Below are 16,993 nucleotides of genomic sequence, written 5' to 3' on the forward strand. Positions count from 1 at the left end.
AAACACATCTCTTGTAGTATTACTACATCAGTTACCAATACCTAAAATATTTCTTTTTCCTTTTTTAAGCTCCATTTTTTTAAAATGAGAGGTACAGAATCATAAGTTTACTTTACTTTACTTTATTGTCATTGCACCTCGTACAACGGAATCAAACACCATCTTCAGTGACCATGACCATGAAAATAAACACAAACACATATCCTTCACCCTTCACACATTGAACCGGAAACCCCCGACACCACAACAACACCGCACTATACATCAGAATTCAAAAGAGCGACTGCCCTGGGACAGAAGCTGTTTTTCAGCCTAAGCATACAAAACTAGCAGTTTGTATTCTGGGAACTTCTTCTGCAATCAAAGACTCAGGTTGCACTTGCTTCAACACAGAAGCTTTGGCATGCCGGACACGTTGCTTTTTGACTCACAGTTGTATGAGAAATTAACATGGAAATTCCACATTATATATAATAACTGGCTCCAGACATCACTTTAAAATGATAACTTGGTTAAATGAAGGAGTGTAGCAAGGTGAATTTCTTGCCCCCTCATGTTTTTCTTTTTCAGCTGAATGATAACACACACCCAAACCTATTCTTTTCTGTACACAGCAAAAGCATACATTTGAGATGCATGTTACTTCTGTTTTAGTCTCTGGAAATATTCAGCAACTTTTACCAGAAGCTTCCATTTATATTGTCTGCTACTGTTTAATAATGCCACAGTAATTGCCACGGTCTGTTTTTATTCATTTTTGTTCTTCACAGTAAAAATGTTTCTCCCACAAATTTTACTTTTCTAATGAAATTGGCGGCATAAATAATAAAAACAAGAATACAATAGTACTATTAATGAATGGAAACAACTGAAGGCTCTTTCACTCTTTTCCAAACACCAGGAATTTACATAGTGAAAGATAATTAAATCTAGTTTCTAATCTAAAACAACTACAGGGAAAATATTCTAATTAAAACTAGGAGACCTGGACATTCTCTATAACTTCTTGATTCACCTCAGACAGGCTAATACAGCAACATATAAATGGAGGAAATTATCCTAAAAGGCTTTTTAAAATGGGATGCTAATACAGAAATCATTATAATGTAACAGATGGTCAGTGTTTGTATCCTTTACAAAATTTGTGCTAATAAAAGAACAACTCCAGACTATTGTCGAAGCAACCATATTCTGGTTTTAACCAGAAGTGAGAGAAAAGTTATAAAAAACATGAGAGTCATGACTTAAAAATATATGGTCTTTATTTTAATTACAGTAATCAAAACAATAATATGTTTGGGTACTTAGCATTTTATGATAAAAAGGCCTGGATGTGGTTATGGAGAGAACTTAAAAAGCCGATAATGCAATAAAGAACAAAAAGAAGGTCCTTTTGATATTTAGACAATAAGTGATTTCAAAAAATTGCATCTTGTAGATGTAAATTTGCATCTGTAAGTTGACCAGAATCCTTGGTCCTAAATGTGCCACTCATGTAACTTAAAGGTAGGGCAGGATACTTAAAACAATGAACAAATTGCAGCAATTACTTTATAGCTTGGGTCCTATTAAAAGGTTGGAGGACAGTTTGGGTACAGCCACAGTTTATTTGCCTGTATCAATTGACTACTAAAACAAGTTTTATAAAAACTGAATTGTATTAGAAAAGAAAAAAACAGGAACAAATTACTGGAGTTGCTTCACATCCTTCCTCACCAGTTTCCACATTGAATTTGCAGATGAGAAACTGGTGGGGAAGGTCACAAATGATGATCACATTACTATGGCTCTTTGCAACATACAGTAATTACCTGCTGGACACACAAATGCCCTGATAGTGATCATATGGCTGTGGGGATACTACTACAGCTGTAACTTGGAGGACCAGTTTTACGTACATTTTTTTCAGTGACACTGTAACTTTAAATAAGCAAAGTTACGGTATCACTGAAAAAAATGGCCATAAAGCTTGACCTCCAAGTTATAGCTGAGCAAATAGACGTAAACTGAGGGCTACCTATAGTGCCTCAAACTTGTCAATGGAAGTACATCATGGTACAGTATCCTAGGCACAATCTTCATGGTGTACCAGGTTTGCTGATCAGTTTGCTTTAGTGTTGCCTTCTATATAGAAATGATATCTATACAAGATTGCACATTGCTGGCTGGCTTGGAATGTTTTTCTAAATAAGATTTCATTTCACCTAAATAGGTCAGGCTTACTCTTCTGACCTGAGTAAAGGGGGTGGAATTAAGCATAATTTATAGGCTCCTGGTAATAGTGGGAGGCATTCTGAACCTTTTGGAAGACAAAATCTTTGACTTTAAACTCAAAAGCTTCAATAAAATCGAGAATCTGGTCAATCTCCAAAAGTGGCAGCTCCTTATATAAATGATCATTGTGCCTATGATTTATTAGTACATTTTATTGTGACTTGTACATTGTCAACAGTCAGTTTATGTGTGCACATAGGAGGCTGATCTATATGTATATGATACCCTTCTCCTTTTGTGAGTTTTACTGCCTTCTCTCATGCTTGTCCATATAGAAAGTCTGTGTATGGAGCTGGAGAGCAAGCGAGCACCAGAGACGGCTCTTCCATGCTAAAAAGGCAGGAGGAGGGATCTTTGTAGCTCACGTGTCCATTTTCTCCCTCGCTCCCACCCCCTGCAATTCTCCACAGTTCTCCCTCACATCATATTAGGCTCTTCTATCCATCACTGCATAATCAAGAGGAAGAAATTTTTGTCTTTCTCCTGCCTGTTTCCAACTCTTTGCTGATTCTGATTTGCCTCTACAAAAGATTCCATCGCCTGCCCTGAACTGCTTTTTCTTCCACTCCTCTTCTTCCACCCTTCTCTTTCTCAGAAATATTCCAGAAGAAAGAGCAAAGAGGAAAAGCAAGGAGAGGCAAGGCAAGGACCAGTAAGAATCCTAGACTTTCAATGCAAAGCAAAAGAAAACGAAGAAAGGGCACTGCAATCTGCCTCCCTTGCATGCCACACAGCTGGTGCCAACTCTGGTTCCGATTATGAAGGCATTATGAGCCGCTCGCTCCAGAACTGGGTGTTGACAGTTTTCTGCTGCTTGCTGCTTTGTCATTCAGGTGAGGAAAAAAAAACTCTTTCCTTTGGCCTCCCAACTTCCCCCCCCTTCTCCCCCCGCATCTCTCTTTGTATTGCTTTGGAGTAGTGAGCACTGTACGAGGTAGGCAGCTAGGTACAGGCACTGGAGTACCAATCAAGCAGTGGGAGTTACATTGCATACATTTCTCAAAGTGACAGGGAGCACCATATTCCAGTACTGCCTCCTTTCTCCCTCCAGCAGTGGCTTTAATTTCTCACCTTTTGGAATGGGGCACATGGGGAGGGGGATGATGCGATTTGCTGTTTGTAAATATATTCCTTGTTTAAAATCCATTCTCTTCTTTATAGACACGTTTTTTACATTCCATCAGCTCTGGGACTGCAGTCTTTTCTGCTGCATCGACACATTTTCTGCAGTTCCTTTCTGAGGTGGAGAAAGGAGCAACAGCTGGGGAGAGTGGCTGAAATCGCCTGTCAGATTTACCTGGGAATAGGGCAGGGGGTGGAGGATTCCTCTCGCATATGCCATTCAAGCTTATACGGGTAACAGCCATGCCCATAGATTTCTTGATAAACACGAATGAATGGGATGAAAGAAGCTGGGGAAATGGGAAAAAGACCGAAACGCTTAGGAATGCAGTAACCCAGGGTTCAGCCTAAGTATTTTAGATGCTGGGGCCAGTCAAACAAATGATTGTAACGAACAAAAGGAAACACAGTCCTTGAGTACATGCAGAGTGCATTCCCTTCATTGTTGTCCAGTGGCCTGGAGCATATCCAGGATTGAAAGGTAGTAGATGTCAATTGTAGGAATGGGTTGACTTTTCTTTATACTAGCTATGTGCAAGTGTTCTTGCCAAGGATTGACTTCTTTTAGTATACACCAAGGTTTGGCTTAGCTTAGCTTGATTGAGAATGTGTTAGAATTTAGCCCTCAGATATCTTCTGGGGTTCAGCCTGCAATCTAGAGCAGCTTATCTGAGTATATTCAGATTTTTGCCTTCTCCTGATGTCAGAATGACCTGTTTCCCTTCCGTACCAGAATTTATGCACAAGGATTTTGACTTCCAAGTAGATTAAACTCCTTTGTTGATCTTCCCGCTACTCTTTTCTCTTTGCTTTGATTGCAGCTTGGACAACCATTGTTGATTTTGTTCTGTTTTTTCTTCTTGGAGGTTTTGTGAAGGCAGATCCCCAACCTGGTGATTTGCGGAGGTGGATCCCAAATTCCAGTTGGCGCAAAAGATGGGGTATTTCAGAAATCACATATCCCACTAGGCTGGTGAAACACAACTCTGGGGGAGAGATCCAGAAGTATCACCTGGACACAAGAGTGAGAAAAGAGATTGGTGGCAGCAGAGGAGGCGACCGAAAAGGAGGAAGCCCTGTAAGTGATCCCAAGAAGCTTCTCCCATACACCATTTCATAAGCTGGTTTTCTTTTTCTTACAGCTTTGTACTGAGGTTCCTACCAATAAGGCACAGGTGGCTGTAGGAGGGAGAGAGCAGACTCCAAGCTGTTCTTTGAAGCCAGATGGTATACGCATGTAATGGTTGGGTGGCAAGAGTTACTTCCAACTTTTTAACTGGATACTAATATTCAGTGGTGCAGCGCTTTGGCCATCAATTTTAGACAATTCAAGCATTTTTCTAGGACAAGACGTGAAATATCTCAGCTGGCATTACATCTCCTGCCTCCTGTTGCCAAAGCCAAATCTTGCCAGCATTCTGAATTAGATATGTCCGTGGGAAGGGACTTTGGACAAGTTTACCCTTGTTCAGCAAGCAAAAGAGGCTTTCACCCCAACACATCACTTATATTTATCTTTCCTATGGGATCAGTAGCAATAATTGCTAAGCTATAATTTATTGAATCATAACTTGTTAAACAAAGTACTATTATTTGGATTTCCATGGCATAAACAAATGGTTTTCCTTTCTGCAGACCACTAAATTGTCATAAAAAAATACTGGGGACTACTGCATATGCCAAGGGCTGGCAACCTACTGACTTTGAGCACTGTGGTAAATGCATTCCCCAGATAGTACCCCTAGGAGTCCAAATTAAATAAAAAATAATCAAAGACTGAATGGCCATGTCTCATGATACTTGGGTGCTTTCACCTAAAACACCTTAAGAAATTTGCCAAAACTACCACACTCTTGATAATTTCTTGATACTGATAGTGTATATGTATATGAAAGATCATAGGGGGCAAGTGATATACACTGCAATGTTGTGGCACAAATTCTGCCCCTTGTGTATTTGTATGGAGTGCAAGTTCAAAAGCCAAAGCTTGTGTCATGATCTCACAACTCACATTTTATCATTTTGATGTCACTGATACCGTGTTTCTCCAACAATACAGCCTCCACCAATAGGAAGGCCCAGCATGATTTCTAGGCATGAGGTGAAATTAAGTCCCTCCCCCAAAATTTAGGCCTATTTAAACCATGCTTTTCCCTGCCATTTCTCACATCGTTCGTTAGAACTACACAAGGTGAAGAGAAATGGGCGGGGGAAGGGCAGGGGGGATGGGGAGAAAACTTGCCTTTAGGAGTGCCCTGCAGGTAGCCTAGGCTAGAATACCCCGATAGCCGATAGAAGCTCCCTGAAGGCAGAGTCCCCAGCCGCTTTGGGGCGAGGCAGGGCTACCCGTGTCCCCTCACCTTTAGGTAGTCTCTTTCGGGCGATGGAAGCTCCCCAAATGCAGTCACCAGCCACTTCGATCGGCCGGTAGAAGCGGCCTCGGGGCGAGCGCACACACACACACACTCCCCTCGCTGCGAGGCCGCTTCTTTCGGCTGACGAAAGTTCCCTTGAAGGCAGAATCCCCAGCTGCTTCAGGGTGAGGCATGGCTGCCCGTGTCCCCTCGCCTTTAGGCAGTCTCTTTCGGGCGATGGAAGCTCCCCAAATGCAGTCACCAGCCACTTTGATCGGCCGGTAGAAGTGGCCTCGGGGCGAGCGCACACACACACTCCCCTCGCCGTGAGGCCACTTCTTTCGTCAGACGAAAGCTCCCTTGAAGGCAGAGTCCCCAGCCGCTTCAGGGCGAGGCGTGGCTGCCCATGTCCCCTTGCCTTTAGGCAGTCTCTTTCGGGCTATGGAAGCTCCCCAAATGCCGTCACCAGCCACTTTGATCGGCCGGTAGAAGCGGCCTCGGGGCAAGCGCACCCACACACACTCCCCTCGCTGCGTGGCCGCTTCTTTCGGCTGACGAAAGTTCCCTTGAAGGCAGAATCCCCAGCTGCTTCAGGGTGAGGCATGGCTGCCCGTGTCCCCTCGCCTTTAGGCAGTCTCTTTCGGACTATGGAAGCTCCCCAAATGCAGTCACCAGCCACTTTGATCGGCCGGTAGAAGTGGCCTCGGGCGAGCGCACACACACACTCCCCTCACCATGAGGCCACTTCTTTCGTCAGACGAAAGCTCCCTTGAAGGCAGAGTCCCCAGCCGCTTCAGGGCGAGGCGTGGCTGCCCATGTCCCCTCGCCTTTAGGCAGTCTCTTTCGGGCGATGGAAGCTCCCCAAATGCAGTCACCAGCCACTTTGATCGGCCGGTAGAAGTGGCCTCGGGCGAGCGCACACACACACTCCCCTCACCATGAGGCCACTTCTTTCGTCAGGCGAAAGCTCCCTTGAAGGCAGAGTCCCCAGCCGCTTCAGGGCGAGGCGTGGCTGCCCATGTCCCTCGCCTTTAGGCAGTCTCTTTCGGGCTATGGAAGCTCCCCAAATGCAGTCACCAGCCACTTTGATCGGCTGGTAGAAGTGGCCTCAGGGCGAGCGCACACACACACTCCCCTCGCCGCGAGGCATCTTCTACCGGCTGATTGAAGTGGCTGGTGACTGCATTTGGGGAGCTTCCATCACCCGAAAGAGACTGCCTAAAGGCGAGGGGACATGGGCAGCCACGCTCGCCCTGAAGTGGCTGGGGATTCTGCCTTCAAGGGAGCTTGTCTGCCGATAGAAGCGGCCTCGTGGTGAGGGGAGTGTGTGTGTGTGTGTGTGCTCGCCCCGAGGCCACTTCTACCAGCCGATCGAAGCAGCTGGTGACTGCATTTGGGGAGCTTCCATCACCCGAAAGAGACTGCCTAAAGGCGAGGGGACATGGGTAGCCATGCCATGCCTTGAAGCAGCTGGGGACTCTGCCTTCGGGGAGCTTTCGTCAGCCGATAGAAGCGGCCCTCGTGGCGAGGTATGTGTATGGGCCGCTCTAGGTGGGGGAGGAAATTAAGTCACCCCCGAAAAGACGGCCTAGCCGTTTTTTCAGGGGTCAAAAAAAAAAAAAAAGGCCTGGCCTTATTTTGTGAGAAACACGGTAGTTGCAGATGCTTATGTGTATCTCTGTAGTTTATTAGAATGATTTCAGTCTCTTGTTCAGGAACTACTAATGGATGATAATTAATAAACATAATAAAACTTTCAATTACTATATTCATGGCCTCCCTATGGTCCCTAATTATAGACTGAGATCACTGACAAAAAGTCATGGTTTAAAAAGCACACAAATTCTAAATCCAAACTAACAAAAATTTACTTGCACTGCTTTATTATAATTTGCTCAACTGATTTGATTGTGCCTGGAAAAGCAGCCGATAGTTTCCTAGTTGGGTGGGTAAATTTTTCCCATCCATCTTTTTCCACTTTGCAGAAGATGAATATAGAATTCCTTTAAGAGGGCATTTAGAACATGAGCCCACTTGACAGTTGTCAATAGGTTTTTCAGTATTTTGTTTCTGTATTATTATATATTCTGTATTTTTTTCCTTTTTGTAAGCTGCCATGTATCTGTTTAGATCAGTGTTTCTCATCCTTGGTAACTTGAAGATGTGTGGACTTCAACTCCCAAAATTCCCAAGCCAGTATGGTTTCGATTGTGATGAGATATAAATAAATAAACCACAATTGCTATATTCCCACAACAAGCTGTGTCTTCTCCAATAAACTGTATCATGGCTGAAGCACAAATTTACCAATCTGTTTTAATCTAGTCTAATGTGTTATGTGAACTTAACTCTTGAGGTGATGGTGCACTGCAGCTAACTTCATCACCCCAAAAGAAAGTAATATGGTATGGATAATGGGATCCGGGATTATTTTTCCAGCTTTTGGGGTAGATGATAGACATTGCTCTAGAATCCAATCTAAAGAATTCAAATTATGACAATCATGGAGAGACATCAGAAAAGTATAATATCTAAGGAAGTTAAAATTGCAACTCTCAGCTTTTATATAGAAAATAGCAGCAGTTTAGGATTACCTCCACTTTCCTATTTTCTTTACTAGTCAAATTCATCTTTGTCAATGTTTCTTGAAGTAGTACTGTTGGTAATTAAAGATGAGCGTTACATACTGAGCACAATATAAAAGCAAAATATTTCACAATTAGTTCTCAATTTCTGTCCATGACAAAAAGAAATGATGAAAGGCTAAAACTGCTAGAAAATAGAACTATTGTGCTTACAAGACATCTCGGATATCCATATTCCTTTTTAAAATTTGAGTTTCTAGATAGTTGGATTTCAAGATTCTACAAGCAGATATTACGAGGTCATCATTTATGTACCGTGTTTCTCCAACAATACGGCCTCCACCAATAGGAAGACCCAGCATGTTTTCTAGGCATAAAATCAAATTAAGCCCCTCCCCCAAATTTAGGCCCTAGTTTAAAACATGCAAAATAGGGGGAAGGGTGGGGGACTGCCATTTGGAGTGCCGTTGGAGCTGCCACCGCTGTTTGGAGTGCCGTTGGAGCTGCTGCCACCTTTTGGAGCTGCTCTGCCGTTTGGAGCCGCCACTGCCGTTTGAAGCTGCCGCTTCCGCGTTTGAGCACTGCCGCTGTTTGGAGCACCACCGCCACTCCAAACACGGGCGGCAGCTCCAAACACGGAAGCGGCAGCTCCAAATGTGACAGCGGCACTCCAACGGTGGCGGCGTGACTCCAAACGGCAGAGGCAGTTTCAAGACGAGTGAGCCGCCGCCGCGTTTGGAGCCGCCATCGCCGTTTAAAGTGCGCGCGTCACGCTTGCCAGGCTGCCGCTCCGTGTTTGGAGCTGCTGCTGTGTTTGGAGTGGCGGTGGTGCTCCAAACAGCGGCAGTGCTCAAACGCCGAAGCGGCAGCTCCAAACGTGACGGCGGCACTCCAAACGGGCGGCAGCAGCTCCAAACGGCGGCGGCGGCTCCGCTTCCGTGTTTGGAGCTGCCTCTGCCATTTGGAGCCGCCGTCGCCGTTGGAGTGCCGCCGTCACGTTTGAGCTGCCGCTCCGTGTTTGGAGCTGCCGCCGTGTTTGGAGTGGCGGTGGTGCTCTAAACAGCGGCAGTGCTCCAAACGCAGAAGTGGCAGCTTCAAACGGCGGCGGCGGCTCCAAATGGCAGAGGCAGCTCCAAACGGCGGTGGCAGCTCCAACGGCCTCGGCTAGAGAAAAGACCCAGCCTCTCGGAGCACGCCGGCGTCTTTCCTCTCTCTCTATGTATGAAAGAGCTCGCCTTGCTCGGAGCGTTTGGCGAAGCACACGAGTTTCGCAGTCGGAGAGGGAGGCGGCGGCGAAAGGACGCGGCGGCAACGGCAGGATGCTGCAAGTCAGGACCTTGCATTGAAGCAGCCGGGGGCACGTAGCCACCTCCTCCAGCCCACCTTGAGGATTTGCCTTTTGTTGTTGGTATACTTGGCTTCAGGCGCCTGTCGGCACCTTCCCTTTGCCGAAGGTAAAGTGAATTATTTTAAAAACCTCCGCTCATCCCGCCAGGCTGCGGCAGAGCCGTACAGGCTGGGCAGAACCAGGAAATACCCGCGGCTCACTTTCCCGGCTCTGCTCAGCTCTCACGGCTCGGGCGGCCCTGATGGGATGAGCGGAGGTTTTTAAAATAATTCACTTTACCTTCAAGGCAAAGGGAAGGCGGCCACAGGAGCGCCTGAAACCAGCAATGTCTCCTCAGGGCTCCGGTTGCAGGGAGGAGCCCTGACTGGCTGCACGTGGCTGCGCCTAAACGCCGCGGCGTTGCTGTAACGCCACGGCAGCAAGGGAGAAGGGAAAGCAACGGTGATGGAAGGTCTCCGAACATCCAAGCTGTCGCCGCCCGCCCACCCGAGGATGCAAGGGGAGGAATAGTCACCCGAAAAGACGGCCTAGCCGGTTTTTCGGGGGTCAAAAAAAAATAAGGCCCGGCCTTATTATGTGAGAAACACGGTAGAAGCATATTAACTGAACAAAATCTTACTCAAAGCTGATCAGCTTTGCAATATAGGACCACTACAAACTTAACAGATGCAGTTTTTGATTTAGCATTCATGTAGACATTAGATCAATTATTGTTTAATATCAGTGCAGCCATCTTGATTGCTAGTTGTGCTTGCAGATAAACTATCCAGTTAACCGAACCATAGTTTACTGAATTCACTCAATTATCTATGATGGCATAATGCATGGAACCAAAAGCTAGCCAAACATTTTTTAATGTGCAAATCCAATTTCTGGATTATAGAAAGAAAAAGTAGACAAAAGTCACAGAACATTTGTAGCATGAGCTGCGGTGGCGCAGTGGTTAGAGTGCAGTACTGTAGCTATTTCTACTGCTGGCTGCCTGCAATTTGGCAGTTCAACTCTCACCAGGCTCAGGGTTGACTCAGCATTACATCCTTCCGAGGTTGGTAAAATGGGGACCCAGATTATTGGGGCCAATATGCTGACTCTGTAAACTGCTTAGAGAGGGCTGTAAAGCACTGTGAAATGATATATAGGTCTAAGTGCTATTGCTATATAAAGCAATAATATGTTGTGTAGCAGTCTTAAGTCATTCTAGATTGTTCTCCCACTTTTGATGCTCACCTCTGAAATGAAAACTTTTTTAAAAAATGGAAAATTTAATTTAATAATTACATTTATCTTCTCTCTCTCGCCCATACCTTTTCTAGCATTGTTGGATTACAACTCTTATCATACCTAGCTAATTATATTGTGCTTCATATCTGGAAATCAGCAAGTTAGGAAAAATAGTCTGAATAGAGATGTCATTTACTTCCTGATGTCAGTTCATCTTTCACCCTTTCATGTTCTGCTGTCTCTGCTTTCTGTTCCTTTCTCAAAGGCTGTGTTAACATAGAACCCTGGGTCCCTGCTTGATCACATTTTAACTATGCACACATACCCACCCAAGTTGTCAATGCGTTATGTGAACTCATATTGGGTATGCTAAGAAAAAAAGAAAAAGTTGATAAATTGCCATGAATTTATGAATTGCCATGAATTGTGCCATGCAAACTCAGCCAGTGAGAATTATGGCTGCTGTTTTTGGATTCAAAAAGTTGGGAGCCTAGATAAGATGGTGATACCTGCATTATGTTGCCATGATTCAAATGGTGTGACTTACATTCTTGCATCATGAACATTTCATTTTTGTGTGTTGATGTGATGATGCACAAATCAATATTCTGATGCACGGAGCCTGTTATGGACATGTATGGCTGTCATAGATAGTTTCTTCAGGAAAGATATACCTTTGTAAGGATACTTGCATAGCTATTTACAGTGTAATACAGTGGGAGATTTTTAAAATGTTTCAAAACATAAAGGATCACTAGTTAAATATTTGTGAGAAACTTGTGCATTCCGCTCACATTTTCATCTTTCTCTTGTTCTACTGACCTCAGTATGCCAACTTCATGGATAAAATTAGAGATCTAAAGCAATTGAGGGAAGGTTTATTTGAAGAGCTGCCTTAGTTTTAAAAGTCCTGCCAAGCATAACTGGCTAGGGATGAAGCTGCAGGGAGAATTGGATATTTTTGACAGTTTTTCTTCTGTCTAAAAATAAACAATTAATTAATTTTAAAATTCCAGATAATATCTACCGTATTTGCCGGCGTATAAGACGACTGGGCGTATAAGGCGACCCCCAACATTTCCACTCAAAATATAGAGTTTGTTATATACTGCGTATAAGACTACCCCCTCTTCCACACACCTTCCACTTTTGCACTTTTTTTTTTTTTGACGCACTTTTCTGCTTTGGACAATTTTGAAATGAGCTAATCCAATTTTGAACCAGAATATGCAAATAGCTATGGAGTTTAGAAATGAGTTTTAAAAATATTTTTCATTGCTTACCATTAAGCGTAAAATATGTTGTAAATAAAATGAGAACACAGGAAACGTTCTCTTCTCAATACAGCTGATCTCTCTCTCTCTCTCTCTCTCTCTCTCTCTCTCACACACACACACACCAAAAACCCGGACACTGAAAAGGCTGCCAAGGAACAGTATATTCAATGCCTTCTCTTTAATCAAGAAACAAGGAATTCCTTAGAATCTTTTTTTTTCCCCAAGTGGCCCTCTTTAAAAAAAAAATGGAGGTAACACTTTCATTCAAAAAGTCTTCCAGTATCTGGAGTCGCTCAGACATATTGAAGTGAGGCAGGAGAGTAAGTGAAATTTGAAATGATCCAGCTACCGTTTTCTTCCCCTCCGCCCGAAGGCCATTATCTCCACATCAAAACGAGCGAGGGGAGGCAAAGAAGCCAAACACGCTAAAAAGGATCTCTTTATTTTCCTACACAAGGTCACACCTACTTTTCCGCATTCAAAGGACAACCTCTCCTCACCACCACCACACACACACACACACCCCAATACCCGCAAACAATGTTCTGGGCATTAATCACCATTGCTACATTAACCTGGTAAATTTATACCCTGCCTCCCCAGTGTTGCTTTGACGGCAGGATTTCACACAGCGGGCGCTCGCTCGCTCTCTTCTCCGCTCTCTCCCACCGTTCGCACATGTTGGAAGCACCGTAAACCTGATAACCCACCCGGGCTCCCCATCCTTAACCTACAGCCGCCCGCATGCAAAACCTGCGTGCAAAAAGAAAAAAAGAAAAAGAAAAGTACGCCGCACGTGAGGATCTTGAATCCTCTCCTCCCCACACCGCTAAGGAAGGAAGAGGGGAAAGGTTGCGCAGCGCGTGGCGAGTGACACCCGCCACACACACACACACACACACACACACACACACTCCCCCAGCGTCCCTCCCGGCTGCAACTCAAGCTCGAAGTGGGAGTCGGAGTCCTCCCGGCGTATAAGACGACCCCCCCACTTGGAGGCATGTTTTTCAGGGCAAAAAAGTCGTCTTATACGTCGGCAAATACGGTACTTCAACTTCTAGGTTCAGAAAGTTGCTATACTCTTAATAATTTCAGAGGGGAGACAAAATGTTATACACAGATAATTGTTTTTTTTTCCATTCATAGTTCAGTGAAGAAATAGAAGTTCTTCTTTGTCCCCAGAGTAAGGATATGTTAATGGATATGGTCTGTTTTTAATTTATCTTGTTAGATATTCTAGGTAAATGAAAGCTGTTGCTATTATTAGTTTATCCAGCCTTTTTAAAATATATATAGGCATATGTCAGATATATTGGGGTTTGGTTATAGACCATAGAAAGTAAATATTTCAATAGTGGATTTTTTTTTGTTTTTAAAGTTCATATATAATTGTACCATACTGTACTCTACTACTAAGTGTGCAATAGCATTATGTCTGAAAATATACGTACCTTAATTAGAAATGCTTGATTGCTAAAATACTAATAATCTGAGCTTTAGTGAGTTCTAATCTTTTTTCTGATGGAGAGTAAAGTTTTTTCTGTGAAGTGCAATAAAGCGTAGTATAATATAATGAGGTATATAACTCAAGAAGCTGGACATATTTAATAGTTCTGCTCCTGTTTTCTGCACAACAACCCTGTGAAGGCTGAGAGAGAATGACTGCCCCAAAATCATCCAACTGCCTTTCATGCCTAAGGGAGACCTAGAACTCACAGTCTCCTGGTTTTTAAGCCTGTACCTTACTATTACAGCCAAGTTAAGTGGATAGGAGAAATTCTCACTCAAATTCACACATTTTAGAAATTGATGCCTGGCCATTTTTCATCTCACAATATATATTTTCTATTTTAATTACTTCCTAGATTTAAAATATTTGCAAAATATTATTTCTATGCTATTCTAGGATCTCAGTGTCTTTTATATCATATCTTCTTCTGTGGTAGCTATTCCAAGATGATAGTTTTGTTAGATAGAGTGTAGGATTGTTCCTCAACTATGGGGTTTACAAAAGCACCCATTTGCAAAATGTAGATAATTTTTGTTTCCTGGAATGGCTTTGGCTCTGCCTTCCTTAAGACCTACTTAAGTAGAGAGAAATAGAAGAAATAGTCACACAGATTATTTTGCTTTAATGCATTTTAATTCTGGTTCTAACCACTGTGAGATCCCCTGGAGTTGTGACAGGAATTAACAGTTGGTGGCATTCTGGGAATTTAATTTCAGAGAATAATATTAGAGATGGACAGTGAAGTATTTTCTGGCAGGACATGCAGAACTGGCTCACTTCCCTATGCAAAAAGACCCACTTGCAAAATTAAAATGCTTCCAGATGGACTGCTCAATGTGCTGCTAATAGAAAAATATTGTAGAAGTAGTCTATCTGTGGTAAGAATAAAAAAAGGAGGATTATAATACAAGAGACAGGATGATCGTGCAATGAAAGCTTAGTCAAGAAACATTTGTGAGATTGCTGGAGAGGTAGTCTCAGAGTGGAAAAGTTATTTCCTTCAAACTCATGAATGTAGTGTATTATGTTTCCCTTATTTCATTAACTTGAGGCCCTCTTTTAAAAACATAAAATAGCATTTACCATGCTTTAGTATTAAATGCATTGTGCTGAGTCCGGTTTCCAATTAATTCAGTGTGAGAGACTTGCCATTGATTTTCTTGTAAAATATATTTAGCTAGCTTAATTTGTGAGCCAGTTTGGAGAGTTGGTAAAGCACCAGGCTAGAACCTAGGAGACCAGAATTCTAGTCCTTCCTGAAGCACAAAGCCAGGTGGGCGACTTTAGGCCAGTCACTTTTCTCAGCCCTAGGGAGAAGGCCATGACAAATCACTTGGAAAATTGCAGGAACTACACCAATCGCCAGGAGGAAACACTGACACAAAGGCAGAAAAAAACTACAATAAACAGTTACCTTAATTTGGATCTAACACTGTCAATGTAAAAAAGCAAGAACATTCAGGTTTTAGAACAGTGGTCCCCAACCTTTCATGGACCAGCAGCAGTGGCAGTGGGGGTTTGTGGGAGGGAAGGATGGTTTCTAATGCAAGCTACTGCTTGCACAAATGGAGCTCTGTGTACTCACTTGCCACTTGTACAGCTTGGTCCCAACAGGCCCCTTGTTTTAGAAGGGGAACCCCTGTTTTAGAAGGTTCCCATTCTATTTCAAATCTCTCTTCTGGAATTATTTTCTGATGACAAGAAGTATTTCCCCCCCCCCCCCAAATAAGTATCCCTATCCAAAGTCATTGTCATATATCAGCTACAAACTGAACATTCAGATCCTCTTAATGCAAAATAACTCTAAAGGAGGCAGGGTAGAATGGTAATTCATCCAGAGATACAGCAGCCTTTTTCTTCTGAAGATAATGTTATGGCAATAATTACATGATCAGTATGTCATTACATATTATCCGTTCTTGTGGGCATATAACTTGGCAATTACTTAATGTCAAACTAAGTAAGACCACAAAGATTTATTATTGCCTTAATAGATCTATTTATTGTCATAATTGAGACAAGAGTGGAGTAAGGTAGACTACAACTGGAAAGACCGAAGGAAGCTGGACATATGGCTTTGCACCAATTTCACAGGTTGTTCTACGGGAAAATAGAAGGAGAGAAAGCATTGTCTTGAGCTGTTGGGATAAAATAATGGTATGAATATTAATAAAAATAGTAAAATATACTTAATTGATACTCAAGATTACCACCCTACCAAGACATTCATTTCACAAAAATAAATTAAAACAGAACAAGTAGAAGTGAAATAATACAACTTAAAAAGTCAGCTTCCCCAAACAGGAAGATTTTGTAGAATCATTGAAAAGATGGAAAATTGACAAAAATTGACAGAAGAATGTAGTTAGAGGCAGTTGTTGGGAGACAGACCTCTCTCCCTGCTGTCTCTACACTCTTTCTGTAAGAACGTTCCACCTTTTATTTCTTTTTCTGATCCACTTTTGCCTTCTACACTTTCTTCACTTCCAAACCTTTTTGATTGAACTCTCTGTTCTAGGTGTATGCAAGTGTTAAACTAGATTTAATTGAAGGTGCGTAAAAGATCTCACCCATAATGAATTAGATAATCACTGTGCCACGATGGGGGCAAAGGTGAATTGCTGCTGCTGCTGCTGTGGCTGAACGTGGCAGAGTCATACAATCTATATAACAATGCATGCAGTATATGGCCAATGAGAGTGGATAGGTGTTTCAAACTACAGATCCACCTTTCTGTTTTGTGTTCTATCAAGTTTCTCCAGAGGATTATTTATCCCAGAACTAATCTTTTTTTTTTTTTTTTGAAAACAATTTTATTGATTTTCTACAAACAAACAAGACAAACAAAACATTAAAACATCAACTCTCTTATGTACGTACAGTGTGTCGGTTGGTTCATCAGTTTTGTGCATTCATTTCGTAGTCTCAATTACAGTTATGTTACATAACAACTCATATTGTCAATCCAAACTTATATATCCTAATATCACTATTAATAAATCATTTGACTATACTTTTAATCATTCATGCTTTATGGGATAACAATACTTTAAACAGTTTATTCTATAACAAATCATATAATCATACCAAATCTATCCTAAAAACACTTTATAGATATAATGTCAAATAACATAGGCAAAAGAAAAAATAAAGGTATTCCTTGCTATGTAACTTTCTAAATATTCTATTATCGTATTTTGTCATCTAGCCACTGATAAAAAAGATCCCAAATTTCATAAAATTGTTTATCCTCTTGCTCTCTAATTTCAAATGTCAATCTACTCATCTCAGCACATTCC

At 42.6% G+C, this 16,993-nt stretch overlaps 1 protein-coding gene across 14 annotated transcripts in view; it reads left to right on the forward strand.

Moving 5' to 3' along the window:
* Window positions 1-2,655: 2,655 nt before the first annotated feature.
* Window positions 2,656-16,993, forward strand: part of ADAM11 (ADAM metallopeptidase domain 11) — a 106,289-nt gene continuing 91,951 nt past the window's right edge. For all 14 annotated transcript variants that reach the window (XR_015745937.1, XR_015745938.1, XM_087947087.1 and 11 more), the window contains exons 1-2: window positions 2,656-3,107; window positions 4,263-4,474. Coding sequence is in view for 12 of the 14 variants with exons in the window: in XM_087947087.1 (XP_087803213.1) it covers window positions 3,044-3,107; window positions 4,263-4,474 (276 nt within the window). In the remaining 2 variants the exon portion in view is untranslated. The remainder of the gene's footprint in view (window positions 3,108-4,262; window positions 4,475-16,993) is intronic.

Source organism: Notechis scutatus, chromosome Z, assembly GCF_049901735.1.
Source record: "Notechis scutatus isolate UNSWTSFEM ecotype Mainland chromosome Z, rNotScu1.2, whole genome shotgun sequence".
NCBI classification, from domain to species: domain Eukaryota; kingdom Metazoa; phylum Chordata; class Lepidosauria; order Squamata; family Elapidae; genus Notechis; species Notechis scutatus.